This window comes from Diabrotica virgifera, chromosome 6, assembly GCF_917563875.1.
Source record: "Diabrotica virgifera virgifera chromosome 6, PGI_DIABVI_V3a".
Taxonomy (NCBI): Eukaryota; Metazoa; Arthropoda; class Insecta; order Coleoptera; family Chrysomelidae; genus Diabrotica; species Diabrotica virgifera.
This window is the reverse complement of record NC_065448.1, coordinates 49,992,937-50,008,407: the sequence shown is the minus strand read 5'-3', so window position 1 is coordinate 50,008,407 and position 15,471 is coordinate 49,992,937. Positions and strand designations below refer to the sequence as shown.

The window sequence follows — 15,471 nt, the reverse complement described above, 5'->3', positions numbered from 1 at the left end:
AGGCAAAATTTGCCCACATTTGAGCACAATAATTTATTAAATTCGGGAACAGTTGGTTGTACCTAATGAATTGCAGTATATAAAATTAAACATATTTTGTAACTTATCCCACCTTCCGAAAATATTTAGATCAGCATATAAAACTGTTAATCCATTTTCTTATTTTATTTGAATAAAGAATGATGGATAATTTTTAATGAACTTGTCTAATAGATATTTTGAAAATTCCTTGTAAATAATAATTGAGTTATCCTTCCGCTCAAAAAGGTCCGAAACATTGTTTAAATAACGTCAATGCGTTTAAGTAATGTCAAAAAATTAAGAAAAACTTCGATTTTTTCTTCGTTTTTTGATTTTAACTTTCAAAGTATTCACTTCTGAGAAAAGTTACACTGACATAAAAGTTGGGTAACTAAATTTCCTACAATATAGGATTGGTTAAAAAATTTTAAAAAGTGTCATCCTTGTTGCAATACAGCAATAATTATTGCGAAAAAAACATAAAAAATAAGTACTCGCATTTTACGTTTTTCAACCATTTATGCTAACACTTACGACCTTCATATTTTAACCAGAAAACCTTTATGATATAATAAAACAATACTGTAAATTTCATTAAGATCGATTCAAAACATTTTGCAAAATAAATTTTGCAATCTAGCTTTTGCAAAAAAAAATTAATTTTTTCAAAATGTTGCAGTACTGACAATAAAGCAGATAGCAAGTTGAATTTTTTTACATATAGAAGAAAGGTACCTACAGTATTCTTCTATACGTAAAAATAAATTCAACTTGCTGTCTGCTTTATTTTCAGTTCTGCAACATTTCGAAAAAATTAATTTTTTTGCGAAAGCTGGATTGCAAAATCTATTGATAAAATTCACAGTATTTTTTTATTATATAATATAGTTTTTCTGGGTAAAATTATGAAGGTCTTAAGTGTAGCATAAACGGTTGAAAAACGTAAAATGCGAATACTTGTTTTTTATGATTTTTTCGCATTTATTGCTATTTTGCAACAAGGGTGACAATTTTTAAAAATTTTAGCTAATCCTTTATTGTAGAAAATTTAATTACGCAACTTTTATGTCAGTGCAACTTTTCTCGAAAATGAATACTTTTAAAGTTATAATCAAAAAATGAAGAAAACAATCGAATTTTTCCTTTATTTTTTAACATTTTGATTATTTAAACAATGTTCCGGACCTTTTTGAGTGGGAGGATAATTCAAATATTATTATATGAGTTATTTTCAAGCAATTTCTGCAAACAAATATGAGTCACCTCTCAACGTCCAAATTAAATCTCAACGTCCAAGTACGTGTTTTGTTGCCGTTTGCAGCTCACCGCTGTGCTCGGCAGATTGTTTTTCTGCCGTACTTGTCATTCAAATAAATACGGGGAATGTATAATTGGTTGCCTATCGGCTAATATTCCATAGCGTCTTATTACAAGCAAATGCTCAACTGTCAAATTCACACAATCGCAGTCGGGTGTATGGCTGGCTAGGATCCTTAATTTGAAAAGTCTCTTACGCACAGCGCACATGGATCACTTAATGTATCAGATCGTTCGAATTCTTTTAAAAACAACGAATAAAATTTAGTCTGTATTATCTCACAGATATTTTTTTATTTCACAGAAACGAATATCATCAACTCTGATTAACTTATATATTTAAAAAATCTATAATGTGTCCATAAATGTGTGGGTCGGCACTGCCGACCCTGACTAGCCGCCACTGGTGGCAATGGTGTTAATATTAATATGTTGTATTTTGATGGAAGTCAAAACGCCAATAAAATCATTTTTCAAGTTAAATTGTGGCTAGTTGAAGAGTAAATTACATAAATGCCACAAAGAAATAGCAGATACAATATCAGAACAGTAATAGCGATATAATTACAGTATTTAAGATTTCTAATTTTTTTAACTGATTTTTTTAAATCATATTTTTCTTTTTTTTTCAAAAATATGCATTACTTATGCTAAAATAAAGAAATTCTTATAATGATTACAATAAATTTTAATTTTTGTGTAAATGGCGTATATTGTATTTTTCACTTTTTCCTAAAAAAATCCAAAAGGCTCTCTTCTTTTATCATAAGTGCTTAATTTTGATGCTATCAACTTCTTCTGGAGCTTATTTGATAGGTATTCCCCAGTATCTTGACAAGTGTGTAGTAAGTATATTTTATAAAACACATGGTTTTTTCGTTATTTAAGCTGAATACTTAGATTTAAGTACTCGCCGAAAAAATATAGATTCAATTACTTATAATTCAGTCTAAATTAATAATAATAGGTTTTTCAAGTATATAGGTAAGGAGTTTATTCAATTTTTTGTTAGCTTCAATATCGGTAATGATATGTACCTAACTCTTTTGTGAAAACTTATTTTTTTTTGCGTTATTTGTGAAAAACAGCTTTATATTATGCTGTTTTTTCAAGAAAAATTAAAATCTTTGAGTTTTATTAACTCAAAAAGTATTGATTTATTTTAATAACTTTATATAATAAATTTTACTTACAAATTGTCCTTCTATCGATTTATGGGGTTACTTTTAGTAAAATAATTTTAACCTCCGAGAACGGGTGGCATCCACCTCCAGGGTAAAAGCGCAAGTTGGCATCCTGTCACTTTTGTTTCTTGAAGTATCTTCTAAGTACTCACCAATTTTCATGAAAACCGATGTAGGTTCAAAGAAATCTGAGGTGAAAACCTTCAGTGACTGCACTAAATGCGATGTTTAATGATAGGTACCTAATTACTTATAATAGAAATTTTATTGTAGGGTTTCCACAAGAAGTGAACACATTGGAAATTATGAAAACGATACATGTACATTCAAACGATAAGAAACAACCCATGAGTAGACCAGCTGAAGAAAAAACATTAAAATGTGAAATTTGTGCTAAGCAATTTGCTAAAAAAAGCTATTTAAATGCACATATGAAAATTCACTCTGGGGAAAAACCATACAAGTGTGAAATTTGTTCTAAGCAATTTAGTGAAGCAGGAAGGTTAAAAAGGCATTTGAGAGTACACACTGGAGAAAAGCCTTATAAGTGTGAAATTTGTTTTAAGCAGTTCACTGATGCAAGTAATTTGAAAAAACATTCGATGGTGCACACCGGAGAAAAACGTTATAAGTGCCAAATTTGTTTTAAGCGGTACAGTGAGGCAAGTAATTTGAAACTACATTTAAGAACGCACACTGGGGAAAAACCTCACAAGTGTGAAATTTGTTTGAAGCACTTTTCTCAGTCAAGTGCTTTGAAACTACATACAAGATTGCATACTGGAGAAAAACCTCACAAGTGTGAAATTTGTTTGAAACAGTTTTCTCAGTCAAGTGCTTTGATACTACATACAAGATTGCACACTGGAGAAAAGCCTTACAAGTGCGAAATTTGTTTTAAGCAGTTTTCACAAAAAGGTCAATTGAAAACACATTTGAAGACACACTCGAGAAACGTCTTACAAGTGTGAAATTTGTTTTAAGCAATTTAGTACAACAATTTATTTGAAAAGTCATGTGAGAATGCACTATGGAAAAAACTGTATCTTTTTTTTGAAAAACCGAGCAATTTTCTCAAGCAGGCATACTGAAAGAATGTAAGACAATACATATTGAAAAAATAACTTGATATATGCAAGTTTACACTGAAGCCCTGATATGCAAATATCAAGACCTTTTCATAAAAAATGGTCTGGTAGATTTACTTTCTTTTTGTTTTACATTTATTTTGCTCCAAATGTTTATTACTTGTGAATAAATATTTTTTTCTATAAGAGTTTTCTTACATTTTATTATATTTCGCAAACACTATTAGTAGTATTCATATTTAAACTAAAAAAGACCTATTAAGAAGTGGCAAAATTTTTAAATGGTAATCTTAGTGTCATTATTAAATTAGATCCTGAGTTAATTAGTACCCTGATGTAAGCACCAATAACATCTGTAGATTTAGAAAGGTCATTTTTTTTAAATATAAATACATATCTGACAAAAAACATAATTTTTTGGTAGACGATCTAGAAAAACATCTTGTTGTAAAGTATAACAATTAATATATGTACGTTATTGTTATTAATTTGACCTAGTCAAGTCAACTTATACGTTAAAATACGTATACTTAATATAGGTACGTTACAATACGTTAAAAAGTTCTATCATATCTATTAAATGTCATACTTGGGGTTCTTCTTCTTCTTCTTCTTAACTCAGGCGAGAATCGTTAGTCTCTGGCACTTGGTCATAAGACCTTTGTACCAAACCCTGTTCTTCTCCTTAAACTTTAATAAGTCCTGTGGCCTCAACGAAGGCCAACAGTTTTCTTATTGGTAGTTTTAAGATCTCTTCTGGTTCAAACCTCATTTGACCAGTGAAGTTCTGCCTTACATCATCTAGCACACTGCAATAGCATAGTATGTGTATGGCAGTTTCTTCTTCCATTTCGCACTTTCTGCACCATGGTTCATTCACCTTACCTAGTTTGTATAGGTGATTTCTTAAACGACAATGTCCAGTCACCATTTCAGTGACCGTTTTGATCTCTCGTTTATTGAGGTTCATCAAACTGTTCGAGAGTTTTTTATCAATATTCTTGATTATTTTTTTAGTCTGGATTTGCCCTTGAGTGGTTCTCCATTTATTTTGATGATTCTTTATCAGCCATTTCTGAACCTCGTTTTTCATAGCATCTTTAGTGATGCCACAGAAAGGTTCTGGGCCTTCAAAAGTTTTTTTCGAGCCTTGTTTCGCTAACATATCTGCTCGTTCGTTCCCATGCACCCCTTCATGACCCGGCACCCATATTAAAGACACTTTGTTGTCTTTTGCCAGGTTATTGAGGAGAGCTTTGCAGTTTCTCACCAGTTTTGATTTGGTGAGAGGGTTCTTTACAGCCAGAATAGCCGATTGGCTATCCGTGTAAATGTTGATTCTCTTAGCTTTAGGGTCCTCATCAATTATTTCATCAATGCAGGCCACCAAAGCAAAAACTTCAGCCTGGAACACCGTTGTATGTTGACCTAGGCTGTAAGATTTATTATAGTTACATGTTTGCCCAAAGACTCCTGATCCAGTACCATGGGCAGTTTTAGATCCATCAGTGAACCATATTAAGTCTCCATTAATGTTTGGGACTTTTTGTTCTCTAGATGGTATAATTGTGTTAATCTTCTCAGTGAAGATTAGTTCTGGTGTCATCATATCTAAGTTCATCATAAAGATGTATTCCTCAAGTATAGTCCCAGTAATGTTTGTGTGGCTATTCAATACATAATTTGGCCTCCAAGTATTGTTTGCTTTGAGCCTCAGGATGGTCATAAAGGCTACCGCCGAAATTTACAATTCCAGCGGAGGGAGACCTGTGATAGCCTCTAATGAAGCCGTTCCTGTACTATTCAAGGCTCCTGTTATATTTAGAAGCGCTTGTCTTTGTAGGGTGGTGAGAGTGGTCACACAAGATTGCAAAGCCGTCTTTCTCCACCAGAGTACTGACCCATAAGTAACTGTCGGTCGTATCACTGATGTGTACAACCAACATATCACCTTTGGTTTCAATCCCCAGGTTTTACCTACAACTCGTCTGCAGTTCCAGAAAAGTCGCTTAGCCCTATTGGTTATATTGGTAATATGAGTATTCCAATTGAGTTTCGAATCCAGGGTTACCCCTAGATACTTAACCTCATTGGTTCTTTCCAGTACCTCTCCAAATAATTTCAGCTCACTCAGTCCAGTAAGCTTCCTCTTATTTGTAAAGGCTACCAGTTTAGTTTTAGAAGGGTTCACGGAGAGGTTCTCTTTCAGACACCAGTTCTCTATGTAGTGAAGGGCATATCGCATCTGATACGCAACAGTGCTGGGAAATTTTCCCCTAGTTACTATCACGATATCATCTGCGAAACCCTGGACCCAGATTCCTTGGGCGCTTAGCCCATGAATCAGATCATCGACAACTATGTTCCATAATGACGGTGACAATACACCGCCTTGAGGGCATCCCTTAGTTGCCCTCAGATTTATGGTATCTTCATGCGTATCTGTGGATATTATTCTGCTCTGAAGCATCTGAATAATCCACTTGCATGTTGTGTTGTTGATTTTCTTCCTCACCAGTGCGCTTTGTATAGACTCGATTGAGGTATTATCAAATGCACCTTCTATATCTAAAAATGCAGCAAGGGCGACTTCTTTCTGATGCAGACTCCTTTCGAGTTCCGACACTAGATTGTGCAGGGCGGCTTCACCTGATTTCCCTGCCTGATACGCCCATTGCCGTTGGTGCAGTGGATTTTCATTTAAATTGTTTTTCTTGATGTGTTCGTTCAAGATTTTTTCCATGGTTTTTAACATGAATGAGGTCAGACTTATAGGCCTGTAGGATTTTGCTAAGGTGTAATCTGTTTTTCCTGGTTTGGGAATAAACGCCACCCTTGCCCTTCTCCAAGCTTTGGGAATGTATCCCAGAGCATGGCTAGCTCTAAATATTGTGATCAGGGGACCCATGATTATTTCCAGACCCTCCTGGAGAAGCTTAGGAAATATACCATCCGGTCCCGCAGTTTTATAAGGTTCAAAAGTTTCAATAGCCCATCTGACCTTGTGAGAACCAAAGATCTCGTCAGAGGTCAGCCAGTCCCTTTTGGTTGGGCTATTGTTTGCTTGATGATTGTTATTAGCAGTCAATTGCGTCGACCCTGGAAAGTGAACACTTAAAAGATGCTCTACAGCCTCCTTCTCTGTGTCCGTATACTTCCCATTGGGCAATTTCATTGACTTGGGTTTGTTAATGTTATCTCTTTTGAGGATTCTGTTAACCCTGGCGCTTTCAGGTACACTTTCAATGTTTTCACAGAATTCTCTCCAGGATCTTTCCTTAGCGGATTGGATTTTCTTATTATAGGTTTTCAGTTTAGCCTTATATGCTTCCCAATCACCTGATTTCTTCGCCCTATTGAAGAGCCGTCTTGTTTCTCTTTTGAGATCAGACAGCTCCTTATTCCACCAAGTTACTTGCCTGGGAGGGCGACTTTCTTTTAACGGGCAGTTTTCCTCATATGAGACGACTATTGCATGCTGCAACCAGTCTACTGCCATCTCAACCTCAACATTGTTTTTTGGCCTTTTAGGATAATTCCGTACCCTTGTTCCAAGATCCCTCTTAAAGGATTCCCAATCGGTCACCTTAGGGTCTCTATAGAACCTTGGTTCCGGTTTGACTGAGTTTATCTCAAAGCATATGTATGCATGATCCGATAAGGATAACGCATCCGACACATGCCAGTCAGATATTATGTTCCCAATCCCCATAGAGCATAGGCTTAGGTCGATTAGTGATTCTGCTCTTGATGTCCTGAAGGTGGGCTTATTACCCCTGTTCAGAAGATCAAGTTCAGTAGTGCAAAGGTACTCAAAAAGTAACTTACCTCTATTGTTTGTATCTCTGCTTCCCCAAATGATGTGGTGGGCGTTGGAGTCGACTCCAATGATAAGTTCTGTATGCTTATCATTGGTGTATTCTAGAAGGTTCTCTATGTTAGTCCCTGGAAGTTGTTCTTTACTGTCAATAGGAAGGTAAAGAGACGCAACAATCAACTCTGTAACCAACCCATTGCAATTCAGTTTAATTCTGGCAGCTGTCATGTCTCCCGTACAGAGCTCCATAACTGGTACCAGGTTAAGGTCAGATCTACAAAATATACAAGTTCTGATTTTATTGTCAGGTACTCCCAAAATTAGTTCCAATCCCTTAACATTTAATCCCCGTATCTTACCTTCATTTATCCACGGTTCTTGAATAAGCACCATATCAATGTTTTTCTCAGCTACTTCCTGGCACAAAAGTGCCGAAGCTGTTTTTTTGTGCTGCAAATTGATCTGTATGATCTTAATGTTGCAGTTTATTCATTTTTGGGGTCTCTAACAGGCCCTCTTGTAATTTCTTCCACCTGCATAGATTCCCCTTCGGCCTCCTGCAGTTCGGAAGTAATCGTTGCAGGTTTTGGTTCCCCAATGTTCCCAGCCTGTCTTGCTTTACCCTCTTCCAACGGTATAATACTTGCTCGCTGTAGAAGGTAATAAGGCTTCCATTGAAGCCTTTCGAGCTGTGCCTCTGACTCCTTATCAATTCGGAGACTCACATGCAGTCCTCCGTCAGTTGCTGGTTTGGAACTCAGAATTGCCCAACGACTGGTCCTTAGTTCAGGATTTTGTTTTTCAATTCGTGCCAGTGGCACTTTCAGATCCTCATTTTTAGTCTCTGGAAGGTACATCAGTACACGCTTCGATTTTGGGAGTTCCTCAGCCTTAACGACCTTCCACTCCGTATTTTCTTCCAAGAAATCCTTTGTGATCTTAAAGGACTCCTCGTCAGCACATATCAACCCATAGTATCCATCCATGAGCCGATTACCTTCGTAACGAGGTGCGCAAGGAACCTCATCGATAAGTTTAATTAGGGCCTCTTTTATTGCCCCAACGTCTTTTTCCGTTACAGATATGTCTGGGTATTCTTTGGGAATTATTGCCGTCTTTATTCCCGTAAGAGCTGCTTTGTAGTTGCTGCTGAGCTTTTTGAAAGAGGCAGCAGCAGTTCTGCTCTTTTTTATTAATTTCTCCTCAGGAGTGCTTCTATCAGACACAGTCCGCTTGACAGCTTGTGTGATTTCGGCATTTCCAGGAGTTTTATTTTGAGGTCTAGGAGGTAATTTGACCTTAGAAGTGTCAATTCCCTGTTCTCTCATTTTCCGAAGCTTTCTTCTCTGTGCCCCAGATATTTTTGGCCGAGAAACCTCATCCTCAGCATCTTTTAAATGAGTCCGCATTGCGTCCTCAGTATTTTTATTACCCGATGTGATGGGATTATTTTCTTCCAGATTCTGCCGAACAGTCTCAGTGGAAGTTTGATTGTTTGTTGGGTTCTCCTGCGAGACCCCTAGGGTTAAATCTTTTAAATTTTTCCATGGTTCCATATTGATCCCACGAGTATGGGAGAAATAAACTGTCCATACCAGCAGCGCTCCCTGTGCCGGTACAAGGCCTTAAATGAAAGGGGGTGTGGCCTGGTTCCCCCAGTCGACCGTTTGAGACAGTTCAATTTAGACACACAACTGCCATGCAGGCCTGGGCACGGTACAATTACACCTTTACCTTGTGTGTTGGGGGTGTAGGTTTAGTGGGAAAAAGGATGAAGGGGGGATAGCATTTTCTGGTTGTACTCGGAGTGTAGGATAGATACAGCTGGTAGATAATATCGGGTCGGTTGACTATATATTGGCGATGTGAACAGTGCCGTAGAATGGAGATGTGGCAGTGAAGACCAGAGGGTCTTCTACTTAAATTTACGCCAGGGGAGTGGTACAACCAGACATGGGTGGGTTAACTTAGGGCGGGCTACTTCTTGGTCGCTGAAGCAGTTCATACATTCCTAGTCTCTCGAGTACCTAGGAAAGATTCCCAAATACTCCAGAGAGCTAAGTCGTGACAGGAACCGGTCTGGCGAGGTTGTTTCACATCCTTTCATACTTACCATGCATTAGGCCTTGCCCGTTTATAGGGGATGCCTTCTTTCATCGGAGAGCTACTTATTAGGGAGATCCCATGCATTCGTACACACATACTTGATCCACTTTCTGCGCCAGACTACGGCCCTATCTGAACAGTCAGCTTAAGCCCCCGAACCAACGTCAAGGTCGTGAAGCCCCTATCGGGGGATACTTGGGGTTGTTTTAGTGATTGCCTTTAAATGAAAAACAAAAAAAATGAATCGTAATTAACTACTTATGTGTAAACAAGCGAAAGTTTGCTTTTTAAAATGAGGATGGCACAGTATTAAACATAAATATTGATTTTTCTCAAAAGTCTAATATTGCCAATTAGGACGTTTTTACTTAGCAGGGCAGTATTAGTTCTTTCATTTTTACTTTGATTAATTTAGATAACCAATTGGGTTATCATTTAGTAATCGAGTAGAGACTTCTTCTTGTAGTGTATATCCGTTTCGGATGTTGGCGACCATCATGGCAATCTGTACTTTGCACACTGCTGCTCTAAAAAGATTTGTGGTTGTTGTGTTGAATCATGTGCGTAGATTCTTCAGCCAGGAAATACTTCGCCTTCCTGGTCCGCGTTTTCCCTCCACTTTTCCTTGCAAGATTAGTTGCAATAGTCCATATCTTTCGCCGTTCCTCATGCTGTGACCGAGGTATTCGATTTTGGCTGCTTTTATTGTGGTTAACAGCTCTTTGTCTTTTTGCATTCTCAGCAAAACACCCTCATTAGTAACGTGGTCGGTATAAGATACCTTCAGGATTCGACGATAAAGCCACATCTCGAAAGCCTCAATTTTTTTGCAGGTGTCTTCTGTGAGAGTCCACGACTCAACTCCGTACAACAGTATAGGAAAGATATAACATCGTAGTAACCTGACTTTTATGGGCATTGATAAATCATGACATTTGAATAACTAGTCATTTTTTAAAATGCAGATCTTTCTTTCTCTATCCTACATTTAATTTCTACGGAATGGTCCCAGTTTTCATTGACGTTCGTACCAAGGTAGATGTATGTTTTTACTCGTTCTATTTGTTGACCGCTCACACTGATTTGTCCAAATTGCTGTTCCTTCTTAGAGATCATCACACAAGTTTGTTTTCTTAGTGTTTAGTGAAAGTCCGTATCTCTGGCTGACTTCTGTGATTCTGTTCATTAACTCCTGGAGAGCTTCAGAACTGTCAGCAAATACCACCGTGTCGTCTGCGTATCTTATGTTATTGAAACATTCTAGTAGAGACTAGGGGTCTCTAATCGATCGTGGGCCCCTGGGCACGTACCCAGTGGAGAAGAAGGGCTTATACCTACGCTATGTTCATCCAAGAGGTTGTTGCAAAACATACTGGATAAACATTAACTATCAAAGTTCGGAAGACCTTGAACAGATTGTAAATAAGTCTTTTACCTATCTTTTTAAACCATTATATTTGAGATTTGACTCTCTATGTATAAACTAGGAGAACCCTGGATGTCATCGAAATAAAAATTGACCATGCCGACACCCCCATCGAACAAGGTTGTAACTCATTTTTAGCGATTTTACAGGAGAGGCAAAAAACGAAAACATGAATTTTTAAAAATTTGTAGCGAAATGATTAGACTCTTTTACACTAATGTTATATGATATTTAGAACATAATAAGGAATTACTGTGAGATATATGTTTTGTAACAGGGGCGTCATTTGACTGAAAATGACTGAAATTTACAAAAAATACATCAATTTTCATCATTACATCACATATAATGTATTGTATATATATGCTTACCCCCCTCCCCAATCAAAATTTCAAATGACGCCCCTGTTTTGTAATTTTATTAACTATTGAAAATCTTGAGTTTGAAAATCTTGCATACTGGAGAAAAAAGTTACAAGTGTGAAATTTGTTTGAAGCAGTTTGCTCGAAAATTTTGTTTGACTGAACACATGAAAGTTCACACTGGGGAAAAGCCTCATAAATGTGAAATTTGTTTTAAGCAGTTTTCTCGGTCAAGTGCTTTGAAACTACATATAAAATTGCATACTGGAGAAAAATCTCACAAGTGTGAAATTTGTTTTAAGCGGTTTACTCGAAAAGGTCATTTAACTGAACACATGAAAGCTCACACTGGAGAAAAGCCTCATAAATGTGAAATTTGTTTTAAGCAGTTTTCTCAGTCAAGTGCTTTGAAACTACATATAACATTGCATACTGGAGAAAAACCTTACAAGTGTGAAATTTGTTTCAAGCAGTTTTCACAAAAAGGTCAATTGAAAAAACATTTGATAACACACTCGAAAAGCGTCTTACAAGTGTGAAATTTGTTTTGATCAGCCTAGTACAACAATTTATTTGAAGTCATTTGAGAATGCACCCTTAAAAGAACCGGATCTTGGATAAAGTAATTTTTTCAAACAGACATACTGAAATAATGTATGACATTACATACATATATATTGAAAAAATAATAACTGGATATATGCAAGTTTACACTGAAGCCCTGATATACAAATATCAAGCCCTCTTTTCATATAAAATGGCCTGCTAGATTTACTTTAATTTTTTTTAGTTTACATTTATTTTGCTCCAAATGTTTATTACTTGTGAATAAATATTTTTTCTACAAGACTTTTTTATATTTTTCATTATTTTGTGCAAATCCTTCAGATAGATCTTACTCTCGAGGTAGACCGCATACTGTTGGTAACGCCGTAAAATTTTAATTGCCATTCATATTTAAACTAAAAAAGCCCTATCTAAAAAATTAAAATGTATTTCTAAATAACTTTAACACCCATACCTCGCTATACGTCCGCTCTATATACGGCATTTCGCTACATATAACGCAATGTTCAATTTCGGCACGGTTTCGATTTACGGCATAAAATGTTTCGCTATAACGGCCCCATGTGATTCTCGAGCAAACGCAAACTCGGTGCACACTCTTTTCTGTTTCCACTTATGCATAATTTGAAAATAAAATAAGATGAGGCCGCGTCAAAGGAATATCTCAGCATTTTAAAGGGAATTATTGAAAAAGGTGGTTATAAACCTGAACAAGTGTTTAATGTTGACAAACAGGACTTTATTGGAAGCAAATGCTTGATCGCACGTACATTTCAAAAACCGAACAATCTGCGCCTGGTTATAAATGGTCTAAAGAACGATTAACTTTGCTACTTGGTGCAAATGCCACTGATGATTTTAAGCTAAAACCACTTCTAAAATATTTTTCCGAAAATTCAAGACCTATTACAGGACTAAATAAAAACCATTTACCCGTCGTTATAATATGGAGATCCAACAAGAAAGCTTGAAGTTTGTAGATTATTTTTGGTTTTTGGAACCTATTATTATTTTATATAGCAGTGTATGTGCTTTTTTTCGGTGCCGCCCAAAATCCCGACGGCCAACACACCGACACGCCAGAATCCCGACAGACCAAAATCCCGACATGCAACAATCTTCGCATAAGTAAAAATTCCGACCACTACATTTTGTTTAGTAACAAAAATTAAAAAACAGATGGCCATAAACAAAAAACAAGAACTATGTTAAAAAGAAACTTATCTGGCCTGTCGGGATTTTGGCCTGTCGGGATTCTAGCGTGTCGGGATTTTGGCCATCGGGATTTTGGGGTAGACCCGCTTTTTTGTATGTATTTTTGATTTAAATAAAATAAACAGATAAAATGCATTTTTAACGACAAACCATGTCACATATTTAACAAATTTGTATGAATTTGTATTGGAATAATTGATTCGTTATATGGAATTTCGCTTTGCGGCCATGTTTCGCAGAACTTATCTAGACAGTAAAGCGAGGTATGGGTGTACATTATTATTACTTAGTTAAAAATAAATATTAATCTATTAAACGGGTTGTAAATAAGTTTTTTACGTATATTTTTAAACCATTATATTTGCCATTTTACTTTCTGTGTATAAACTAAGAAAACCCTGGATGTCATTGAAATAAAAATTGACCATGCGATGTTTAATGATAGGTAATTGCTTATAATAGACATTTTATTTTAGGGCTTCCACAAGAGGTGAACACATTAGAAATTATGAAAAGGGTCCATGTACATTCAAATGATAAGAAACAACCTATGAGTAGGCCAGCTGAAGAAAAAACAATAAAATGTGAAATTTGTGCTAAAAAATTTGCTAAAAGAAACTATTTAAATGTACATAATATGAAAATTCACTCTGGGGAAAGACCACACAAGTGTGAAATTTGTTCTAAGCAATTTAGTGAAGCAGGAGGGTTAAAAAGGCATTTGAGAGTACACACTGGAGAAAAGCCTTACAAGTGTGAAATTTGTTTTAAGCAGTTTTCTCAACAAGGTCACGTGAATGAACATATGACGTTGCATACTCGAGAAAAAAGTTACAAGTGTGAAATTTGTTTGAAACAGTTTACTCGAAAATTTTGTTTAACTACACACATGAAAGTTCACACTGGGGAAAAGCCTCATAAATGTGAACTTTGTTTTAAGCAATTTGGTATAGCAAAGGATTTGAAAAGGCATTTGAGAGTACACACTGGAGAAAAGCCTTACAAGTGTGAAATTTGTCTTAAACAGTTTTCTCAACAAGGTCACATGAATGAACATATGACATTGCATACTGGAGAAAAAGTTTACAATTGTGAAATTTGTTTGAAACAGTTTGCTCGAAAATTTTGTTTAACTTCACACATGAAAGTTCACACTGGGGAAAAGCCTCATAAATGTGAAATTTGTTTCAAGCCATTTAATACGGCGTCCCTTTTGAAAATACATTTGAGAGTACACACTGGAGAAAAACCTTACAAGTGTGAAATTTGTTTTAAACAGTTTTCTCAACAAGGTCACATGAATCAACATATGATATTGCATACTGGAGAAAAAGGTTACAAGTGTGAAATTTGTTTTAAGCAGTTTACTCAAGCAGGTACTTTGAAAACACATTTGAGAGTGCACACTGGAGAAAAACCTTACAAGTGTGACATTTGTTTTAAGCAGTTTTCTCAGTCAAGTGCTTTGAAACTACATGTAAGATTGCATACTGGAGAAAAACTTTACAAATGCGAAATGTGTCTCAAGCAATTTTTACGAAAAGATCAGTTGAAGACACATTTGATGAAACACACTCAAGAAGCGCCTTAGTGTAAAATTTGTTTTAAGCACTTTAGTATAAGTTATTTTAAGTCATTTGAGAGTGCCATCTGAAAAAAACTTATTTTAGGTGAAGCAATTTTCACAAGCAGATCTGCTGAAATAATGTGAGATATTACATAGGTATTGAAAAAATATTTTAAGCTGTGAAATAGAAGTATGATTGGAATTTAATTGGGTATATGCAAGTTTACACTAAAGAAAGGGTTAGAAACTAGTTCGTCTATATAGGTAAATTGATCTATACAGGGTGAGTCATGAGGAACTGTACATACTCCTACCTCGTATAGAGGCTCCTATGGGGAATAACAAATGACCATTAAAAAGTGTCTGCTCCCATTGTTTAATAATATACAGGGCGAGTTTCGCATTTTGACAGAAATTTGTATTCGTCATAATTTTTGAACGGTCAGATCGATGTGTCTCTTATTTTGGCCAATCGTTACACTATTACCACCTAATCAACTAATTTATTCAAACAAAAAAAAAGCAGGTCCGGCTTTAAAAAAATTAGTTCGTTTGGCTCTTAGAAAAAATTTCACCCTGTATACGCTTTTTGAAAACTCTAATATGAATTTTACAAATTAGACAAATAGGCAATTAAAATGGCATATTTATTTTTTTCCGCACACGAATACTTAATTTTTTATAAAAAAAATCAAATTTCACTATGAATGAAAAGTTTCGTAAAGTGAACCATATATTTAAAAAAAAATAACTTTTATTACAAAAATTAATTTTTTTTGCACAAATAAGTAATTTATGTTA

General features: G+C 35.8%; 1 protein-coding gene across 1 annotated transcript in view; it reads left to right on the top strand.

Moving 5' to 3' along the window:
• Window positions 1-15,178, top strand: part of LOC126886952 (zinc finger protein 501-like) — a 73,970-nt gene extending 58,792 nt beyond the window's left edge. The window contains exon 2 of the mRNA XM_050654140.1: window positions 13,580-15,178. Coding sequence (XP_050510097.1) covers window positions 13,580-14,694 — 1,115 coding nt within the window. The 3' untranslated portion in view covers window positions 14,695-15,178. The remainder of the gene's footprint in view (window positions 1-13,579) is intronic.
• The last annotated feature ends 293 nt before the right edge of the window (window positions 15,179-15,471 follow it).